General features: G+C 35.0%; 1 protein-coding gene across 1 annotated transcript; it reads left to right on the forward strand.

Moving 5' to 3' along the window:
- Nucleotides 1–8242: 8242 nt before the first annotated feature.
- LOC111893012 (uncharacterized) lies at nucleotides 8243–9115 on the forward strand. The gene has a single exon (XM_023889086.1). It carries the CDS (start codon nucleotides 8243–8245, stop codon nucleotides 9113–9115), a length of 873 nt encoding a protein of 290 aa, XP_023744854.1.
- The last annotated feature ends 1443 nt before the right edge of the window (nucleotides 9116–10558 follow it).

Consider the following 10558-nt stretch of genomic DNA (forward strand, 5'->3'; position numbering starts at 1 on the left):
TCAGAAAAACCCTAACCCTCATTCCTTGGTTGATTCTTGACCTTTTGGAGCATTTCTCGGCTTGAAGAAGAATAGAAGAAGGAGAAGAAAGTGATCTATTGGTGAAGCTTGTAAGGAATCAACATCATCATCATCATCATCTCATATTGTTTATGGACCTTTATAAGTGTCAAAGTCTCAAGCTTTATTGCTTAAAGTGGTTAGATCTAAGTTGTTATCCCATGTTTTTCATGTTTTAACAAGTTTGAATGGAAGGAATACACTTATTCTAAGGGTCCTTGGAGTATGATTATGCTTCAGATCTAGAAGTTGGTTGATTATTGGACCCATGCATGAGGATTTTGGATTGATCTCTTCATTTTGACCTAGAATAGATGGAGGATAGGCATGAGGAATGCTTGTCCATCAAGTAATCATTTTTATGGACCTTTGGAGTCCCCTTTAGCTTGTAGAAAAATTAAAGTGAAAGGCTTAATGGATTAAGGACTTAAATCTTTGGATTTTTGCTTCAAACTGTGCTCACGACATGAGACATGAGGTCTCACGATGTAAGACTGAAAAGTCCCATTTTCTTCTAAGCTTCTCGGGGCTGACGACGTGACGGATGGATTTTCACGTCATGAGGTCAGCTCCAGTGATTTTCCATCATTGAGTTGGGTCAAGACGAGTTGGAATTAGGCCGAATGGACTCTCACGACGTGACCAAGGGCTGGTCACGATGTGAGGCTGAATAATTGGCGTTGTGGGCTATTGACTTCGAATTCGACCGTTGACTTTTGGCATGTGTTGATTTTTGGTCAAATTTCAATTTTTTGAAGGTAGACTTAGGTTTTACCTTGTGTGGATTGTTAGGAGGTGTTTAACACCCATCATTTGGCAGAGAGAGAGAGAGAGAGAGAGAGAGAGAGAAAGAGTGAGCAATTAGTTGCGGTTGGCTCGATATTGAGCTGATCGGCTTTTTGAGTCAAGTGAGTCTCCTCACTATATGTTTGGGTCGAAGGAACCAATGTCGGCCTACTAGAATGTGTTATGTAAGATGTTATTTGTCTTTGTGACTCTTGCATTGATGTTATGGGTTGGGCCTATTGTATGTTGGTTAGGCCCATAGTATGTTGGGCTAGGGCTAGGCCCATAGTATGTTAGGCTAGACCCATTGTATGTTGGCTAGGCCCATAATAAAAAGTTTATTATTAATTTTTGGTACGTTACAAGAAACTTGTATAATTGGCCTATAACTTGGTTATAGAAATCAAAAAGGTACTTTGGCCACCAAAAGATAACACAAATGGTTACGTATCCTTTATCCCACAAGCATTATATAAATGGTGCGCAAATGTTTCTAAGTTGGATGGAACATACTTGCCTTTTAAAAATGGATTTGTATGCTTTATTATTTTATTTTAAAATATGTGATATCATGATAATTACATGCATCCAATTAATCATGGTATTAGTTTTCCAAAAAATCACTTTTAATGTTCATATATAAAATTCGGTTTTTATATTTTAATGCGTTCATATATAAAATTCGGTTTTTATATTTTAATGCGGTTCAATTTTAAAATTAATATTCAATATTAAGTTTTAGTTTGAGCCTTTAAGAACCTTTTATATTACTTAATAACACTTCCTTTTATTATTAATACTTTGGAGTTTGGATAAGTTATAAAATCACAATTTTAGACTTATATTTTACAATTTCAAAATTTGTCGTTATAAACATTTTAATAAAATGGTTTTTATTTTAAAGTTATACCTTGTTACATCTTATGTTCACGTTTTATATTTTGAAACACAAACTCCATGCGATGTTTATTTTGTCCAAAAAATAGTTTGAGTTTGTAAACAGCTAAGTTATCAATCACACAAAATATTTACTTGAAAAGTAAACAACACAAACATACATTTAACATATACAAGTCATGATCTAGTTGAGACTTTTGTGAGCCAACACAAAAGTATCAAGTCATTTCTTAAAGGGACAAAAGGGACCAAATGATCTTCATATGAACTTCAAGTTGACTCCATGCTCCCACTTGCAATAACAACCAACTTTGTTGCAATTTTATAATACTTTTATAAAAGTTATAAACTTTCATAAAAAACATATAAAACGGTGGGCTACTCTTGGATCTTCAAAAATGGTCTCCATCTTCATCTTGTTAAATTTTTCATAAAATAAAGAGTAAATTACTAAAAACGTCCCTATGGTTTGGTCAAAATTGCACTTTTGGTCCCTAACTTTTTTTTGCACTCGGATCAACCCTGTGGTTTGATTTTGTTGCGTTTTTCGTCCCTTGCATACATAAAGGTAGGGACCAAACGTGCAATTTTGACCAAACCATAGGGACGAAAAATGCAACAAAATCAAACCATAGGGACGATCCGAGTGCAAAAAAAAAGTTAGGGACCAAACATACAATTTTAGCCAAACCATAGGGACGATTTCAGTAATTTAAATCTAGTCTAAAACTAATCTACTACATAAAAATAACATGAATAAAAACTAGCTACTTTTTATTACATACTTTATGAATAAAAAATCATTACAAACCATTTTCATAAGTCCACATAAAATAACAATACAAAAGGTTCATGACTTTTTTATGCACTCTAAATTACATATAAACATAAAAAACTTTTTTTTTTCTAAGACAAATTAAACTGACAAAAAATACATGTAAAATTTAGTCACAAAAATAACACTTATAAAGTTATCAAAGAAAATATGTATGAACTTATTTTTTTTTTTACAAAAACAAGTTATCCATATTCTCCAAAAACTAAGATTTAAAAAAATCATAAAATCTAACCAAACTTACAAGGTGACTCTCTGATACCAAATCGGCAAATTGTTGGGTTTATATTCAAAAATAGTTTCAAAAAACATGATATTTTAGCAAATGAAGACTTGAATATTTTGAACAATTATAAACTAGTTACAACCCATCAAGGATCATCTTGCAAGAAATGGAAAGAAAAACACCAACCATAGAAAAGATGAAGAAATAACAACATTTGTTGTTCTTTGGATCCTTAAAAGGAGGCTTGAAAGTTGATGGATAATAGATGATCATTTGAGACGCCAACAATAATCCAACTTGATTTAAGATGTTATTCTTGTGAAGAAACTCTTAAGCTTGAAAGCAAAACCCAAGTTTTATTTCAAGACAGTAAAATGCAAGCAACAAAATGTTCTCTAACACTTTTGCAAGAAGAGTGAGAGAGTACACGAGAAGCTACGGTTTTTGCACACCAAAAGAAGGAATGAAAGCCTTTATAAAGCTAAATCATTATCAAAGAGTTCTTAACACTTTAAACACTCCATACCCTAAAACCTACATGTCTTTCATGCCTCTTAAACAATGTTTACTTTCCATTATTATATTCAAAAGACCATGTCTTGTTTCTTAGAAATTAACCCATCTTTTTTTTTTTGTATAAAAGGATAAAAGAAGTTTATAAAATTCTTATAACTCTTTATAATATATAAACTTTAACTTTTAGCAAAAAAAACAAAAGATTTTTTCTAGTCCAAAATGTTGTGCATGACATGCTAATTAATACCATATGAAATATAATGTTGCTTTCCATTAAAATGATAGTTATTTCTATGAAATAAATATTTTGCAATTAGTTATAGAAGTTTATGATTATTTATTAAAATAAATTTCAAATAAATAATTAATTATATCAAGTTGTTGTTAGTATAACCCTTTATGATCATATGTTAATTAGAAATATCATTTTAATATGACTCTTGAACATACAAGATCTTCCAAGATGTACTCATACTTTACCACTCACTTTTTCCGTGCCACATTAGCTTTCCATGCACTCACCTTTTACTAACCAAAAGTCATGAAATGGTCGTCTTTCACTACATATCGTTTTTAATTTTTTTTAAATATATTTTGTATAAATATTGTACTCGTTTGTAGGGAATTATAAACCATATATTTTAATATATTATTTATAAATTTTTAGTATATATATAGTTTAATAAATATTAAAATAACTAAAAATAAAAATAAAAAAAGCCTTTAAGATATTGTCCAATCAAGAGAGGAGAGAGAATGCAGGGAATACTCTCCTCACCCCCTTTCCAACACAACCTAAACCGCACTAAAAGGTGTGGTGTTCCTGGGTGTGGGTCCTCTTCCATTCGCTCATTCTCACACCACAACCCCCGGTCTAAAGATGTTTGGAAGAGTTAAGATATTTTAAAGAGTATATTTATTTAAAATAGTATGATTATTTTTTAAAGATTCAAGATGTTTTAAAGAATAAGAGTTAAAGACCAAAGGGATTACAAAGACTAAAGGGAGAATGACATAAAAACCCTTAAGTTTGCAAGTTTTTGTCGGATTTACCTTTTAGCGGAATTTAGGTTCATTAAAACCATATATTTGCAATTTTTTTTTTTTTCAGTTTTACCATCTGGTTTATTAAAGTCCTTACGTTTGACATAAATGCTCAAATTTACCTTTTTTATGGTTTAAAAAATCCCTTAAGTTTGGTTTTTATGATTCATTAAATCTCTTAAGTTTGTCAGAAATTTTCAGCTTTACTGGATAAATTTTAAAAAATGATCAAATTAAAAAAATTCCAAATTTGATGCATTAATGGACCTAAAATATGACTTTCGGTAAAATAGTAAACAATTTGCAAACTTAAGGGGTTTTATGGTATTTATCCAAGAATAAAATTAAAGAGTTTTCCAAAGATTTTGAGGATTTCTCATTTGTCAAAGGAGTGACACAGTTGCTTTTGACTTTAAAGATAAGGAATGTCGGTAATACTCACAAGACATTTCTAATCCGTAGCCTATTATTTTTTGTTGGAAATATGCTCATTATTACAACAAATTACTGATATTCTATAGATATCATGGTATCATTAGACATCTTGTTGTTTTTTAAGTTGCTAATAGTTTGTAGAACAAAATCCTCCATGGTGCTATGTGATGGTGAAGTTTTTATTTTTATTTTGTTCCATTGTAAGTTTCTAAAAACCATCACAAATTTTGACATTTATTCAAGTATAAGTAGCGATTGAGGCTTTTAGGAGTTTTGTACATTTTGTAATCCATTGTTATCTAGTGGAAGCATGGCTTTTGTTATGATATTCTATTTGTTGACCCTCCTCTTTAACCTCCTATGAAACTACAACTGTTTTAGATGAGTACGACTTTGACATTCATTTCCGCAAACGATATTTTATTTCTTGAAAGAGTTTTTAAATGATTTTAAATCATCAAACTGAAATAGGGGCGTTTCACATTTCTAAAAAGATATTTTATGAATCTTGTTTTCATTTATCTTATCATTTACCAAAACATTTTGCTATGCATTTTGAAATTTTGTTTGATTTCGATCTCATTGAAAAGCGTGGGTTAAGGATCCAGTAAACAACTTGGTAGAGTAACACCTCCTGATAAAAGAAAGTTGTTCATAAAAAAACTCCAAGCATATCAGTTAATTGTTGGAAAAGTACCCAAATCGACACGAAAAGGTCACAACCCCATTTCGCATTGGACAGGTGGTCATGAAATTTTATCGTAAAACACATTTACATGTTGAATACCATTAAGTATGTACCTACCGTTCAGATTTAATCAAAACAATTATGCATTATTACCAAACTTTAGATACTTATTATATCTGAGGTTGCTTATACTAAAACTACCATGTGGCCTTTATATTTTCATGTGGTATAGCTTCAATAAGTCGTTTATGTGTGCAAAACATAGAATATGAAAATTAACATCATCACAATCTCACTTATATTTTAATTGTCAAACCCTGATTGTTTTATTCGATGTGTTATCAAAGGAAATAAAAAAAAAACTTTGTTTTGTAAGGTTAATTCGTTTAATTTTCTCTAAAATACAGATACCCTAACAATTCAAATACAATCACATGTTTTATCATATGCAAAATTTACAGTAGTCGTAACAACCATGTACACATATAGTGAACCAAATGGAGCTGACCAAACATCAAATTTTGATTTATCAAAAATTTAAATCATTACTTTTTAGCCAAGATCCACATACTAATTGAATTGTGTTTTAGGTTTGAATGACTAAAATGGCAAAGATGCGGTTGAAAAGTCTTTTGGACAAGCTTTAAGAATTGCCGAATTGGTCAAATGGTCAAGTTTCTTGAAATTATTTCTTTAAACAAACTTTGATCGTAGGTCCAAATATGATTTTATTTGTCATTATTGCTCGACTCCGATCCGGACCATATTTCATCACCTTGTATGACACTATGAGTTATCTACATGCGAATTAAAAAAAATGGTGCTCCCAAGGAAGTTGGATGGTCGCGAGTTTGAAAAAGAAAATGATGGGTGGACGGAAGTTCGGGGAAGAAGATACAATGTCGTCTCAAGCAAAGCTATCACCTCCTTCTTCGTATCCAATATCCCCGCTGGAACAAACAGGTTCGAATTGAACGAAGCTTTCAAGCCCTTTGGAAGAATCACAGATGTGTACATACCAGGAAGAAAAGACAAAGGTGGGTCGTATTTTGGGTTTGTCAAATTTGGCGGTGTTAAGGATGTGACTACACTTGAGAGATCTATGCAATCGGTTAGATGCAATCACTGTATTTTGAAGGTAAACATCTCAAAATATGAGAAGAAGGCCCAGGGAAGAAGGAACCCTTTGGAATTCAGAAGGAAGGATTATGTTCATGCTCAACCTCCCTATCCTCCCACATCATTCCATGAAGCTGTTAATGGAATGCCTAAAACCGGCAGATCATACGCTGAGGTTGCGGGAGTTCACCATCACGCACCATTTATCCCTCCATTGAAATCTCACACGGTGGCTCTCAAGCAGGTACCTGCTATGCAAGCATGGAACAATTCTGCCTTGGTTGGGGAAGTTCTTAGCCTTCAGCTCCTTACTGAAATCCCAAAGTTAATCGAATCGGTTAATTATTTTTCAATAAATGCTTTCTATGCTGGAGGTCTAAGGGTAGTTCTTCGGTTTGACCTTCCTAGCCATGCTCAAAACTTTATGCAAGATGAGCATAACTGGAACAGATGGTTCAATTGGTTATGAATGGGGCTGTACGAGGAAACAAATAGCGAGAGAATTGCATGGGTGAAAATCACAGGGGTCCCAATTTCTCTCCGATTGGAAGAGAATTACTCTCTAATCGCAAACGTCGTGGGGAAACCACTACAAGTGGATGGGAGAAACTGGTCTAATCTAGATCTATCTTACGGTACAGCCTGTATTCTCACTAACTCGAACCTCAGAATCAATAATGTTACAACTTGTTCTTTCAATAGCAAATTTTACGAGGTTGGGATTGTGGAATACGACTACAATTGGCATCCGTTTTTTCATAACACTGCTACTCCGCAACCTTTCGATGACGCTGAAAATGATGACGAATCCGATCAATTGGAGTCAGATGAGTCATCAGATGACGACGGTGTATCCGAAACTTGGGAAGTTCAAGGAACGGGGGAACTAGAAGAGGGTGAGATTGATCAGAATAATAACTCAGAACCTATGACAGTTGATGATGTTGCATTCGTCGGAGATGACACAGCGGCGGTGGCAATGGCCAACGCGGATGTAGATACGGTGGAGGCGGTCAACTCGTGTGAAGATACGGAGAATATGGAAGGTAATTTATTTTCGGAATTCAGAACGTCCTCCCATAATGATGGTCATAAATCTGGATTGGATATTCCCGGTAAAAATCAAGTTTTGGTCGGTTCCCCTATACTGGAGAGTCGATTCCCTAAGTCAATTGGTGATGGGTCAAACCATATCGAGCATAATCCAGATCCGGCCCATATTCATCATTCAAATCCTTACACCCCAATTAGAACTGATTCGACCCAGCCAGCCCCGTTTGTTGACTTCGAACCTGGTGACTCCATGGGAAAACGCAGAAAAATTGATACGAATTTCTCCTCCCTAATCACACCCAGAAGGATTTTAGTGGCTTCTCATTCTCATTCTTCTCCTCCCCCATCTAATTTTCTTCAACCGAAAATCATTGAGCTTGGCTCTCCTTCCCTCGATCTAAATAAATCTTTTCTTGGATCCGACTCCTTTAGTGGGAATTCCCCGAATGGAATTTGTCTCTCTTCAAATGAAGTTGATAGTACAATCAGGATCGGAAACGAGGTCGGATTCCAAATCGAGATGGGAAACGACTTTGTGGAAGCAAGCAATATTTGAAGGTGCAGGAGAACCCAAAGTGGATCAATGAATTTCATGACTCTCAACATCAGGGGAATTGGAGATTCAAAGAAAATTGAGTGGATTAGGAAACTCAAACTCACACAAAGCATCGATTTCATTTGTATTCAGGAAACAAGGGTATCAGATTTCAATAATATTGATATAGTTGGTTGCTGGGGATCGACAAATTATCAATGTGATTTTGTTAATCCCACTAGAGGCTCTGGTGGTATTTTAAGCATATGGGACCCTCGTGTGTTCCGCAAGTCAAATACCTTCTCCTCCAGGCATTTCATCGCTACGTCGGGGGAATGGGTTGGTATCTCAGGTGCTATAACAATTGTAAATGTGTACGGGCCTCAATCTATAGTTGACAAACGTAAATTATGGGATGATTTGATTGATCTAAAAAAAGGGTTGAATGGTATCTGGGTGTTTACGGGTGATTTTAATGCAGTGAGGTTCGCTTGTGAAAGATTCAATTCCTCATTCTGTCATTATATGGCATCCGATTTCAACCGGTTCATAGCGGTGGCTGGTTTAAATGAGTTCATTCAAGGGGGAAGGAAATTAACTTATCTGCGTGACGATGGGCTTAAACAGAGTAAACTCGACCGATTCCTAGTATGTCATAACTTCATTCAAGTGCAACCGCTGACATCTGTGACTGTTCTTCCAAGGGACTATTCAGACCATTCTCCTGTGATTCTCAAACCTCACAAAGTCGACTTTGGACCTCCACCGTTCCGGTTTTTCAACTCATGGTTACTACATAACGATTTTAATTTGGTATTTGATAAAGCTTGGGGTAATTTCCATGGGTTTGGTGCTCCCGATCGATTCTTGCCGGCAAAAATCAAATTCCTCAAAAATGAAAGAATTGGAGGAAGGAAGTAACTATTAAGGAAACTGGTATTTTAAAAATGTTAAGGGAGCAAGTTGACTCGTTGGACATCTTGGCTGAATGCAGAATACTTTCATCTTTGGAGTGTATTTCGAGAAGAGATGCAATAGTTAAATTACGGGAACTCGAACAGATGTCCAAGCTATATTTACAGCAGAAAGCAAAAATAAAGTGGATTTGTGACGGAGATGAAAACTCAAGATTCTTCCATGGGATGTTAAAAAACAAGCATAGAAAGGAGAGGATTCACGGTATTACAATAAGCGGTGAATGGTGCACGGATCCAGAACCCATTAAGAAGGAAACATTTGAGTTTTTCAGGAATAAATTTCATGAACCTTGGCCCGTCAGACCAAAGTTGATTAGCTCATTGTTTAAAAGGTTGAAACCAGATCAAAGTTCTTTCATTGAGGCTGAGATTACATTAGATGAAATCAAAACAGCTGTTTGGTGTTGCGGATCAGATAAAGCACCGGGGCCTGATGGTCTTACATTCAAACTCTTCAAATCTAAATGGGAGTCCATGAAAGTCGATATTTCCAGATATGTGAAACATTTTGAGTCTTTTGGTAACTTCTCCCCTGGCTGCAACTCATCTTTCATCACTCTTGTTCCAAAAGTAAAAGACCCAACCACTTTATCTGATTATAGACCCATCAGTCTGATCGGATGTATTTACAAAATCGTAGCCAAAATCCTAGCAAACAGACTGAAAGGCGTTGTCGGATCTGTTGTAGATGAAGTTCAATCGGCGTACATAAAAGACAGGAACATTCTAGATGGGCCTTTGATCATAAATGAAATTTTTCATGTGGGCAAAAAAAACCAAGACGAAAATGTTTTTATTCAAATTTGATTTTGAAAAAGCATTCGACACCATAAATTGGGGTTTTCTTGATTCGGTTATGGATCAAATGGGATTCGGGCATAAATGGAGGATGTGGATTTATGGTTGTCTCTCTTCCGCAAGAGCATCGGTCCTAGTTAATGGTGCTCCTACAGAAGAATTTTCAATCACGCGTGGAGTAAGACAAGGTGACCCGCTCTCTCCTTTTTTATTTATCATTGCCATGGAAGGACTACATGTAGCCATACAAGATGCAAGTGAAAAATCCCTAATTCTAGGGATCAAACTACCTCAGGGTGGCCCATCAGTTTCAGATCTTTTTACGCGGATGATGCCATTTTTGCGGGTAGATGGGATAGGGGTAGTATAAAGAACTTATCGCGTATTCTTAAATGCTTTGAAATCTCCTTCGGTCTCAAAGTAAATTTTCAAAAATCCCGTCTATTTGGCGTATGTACCACATATTTGGAGCTTCAAGATATGGCCCAAATTATCGGATGTTTGAAAAGTTCATTTCCTTTCTCATATTTGGGCCGGGGGTTCCGGTCGGTGCCAATATGTTACTAAAGAAAAACTGGAAACCAATTAT

This window comes from Lactuca sativa, chromosome 1 (assembly GCF_002870075.4).
Source record: "Lactuca sativa cultivar Salinas chromosome 1, Lsat_Salinas_v11, whole genome shotgun sequence".
Taxonomy (NCBI): Eukaryota; Viridiplantae; Streptophyta; class Magnoliopsida; order Asterales; family Asteraceae; genus Lactuca; species Lactuca sativa.

Excerpts from the sequence above, each read along its gene's own strand:
- LOC111893012 (XM_023889086.1), top strand. The coding sequence starts at position 8,243 with ATGAATTTCATGACTCTCAACATCAGGGGAATTGGAGATTCAAAGAAA.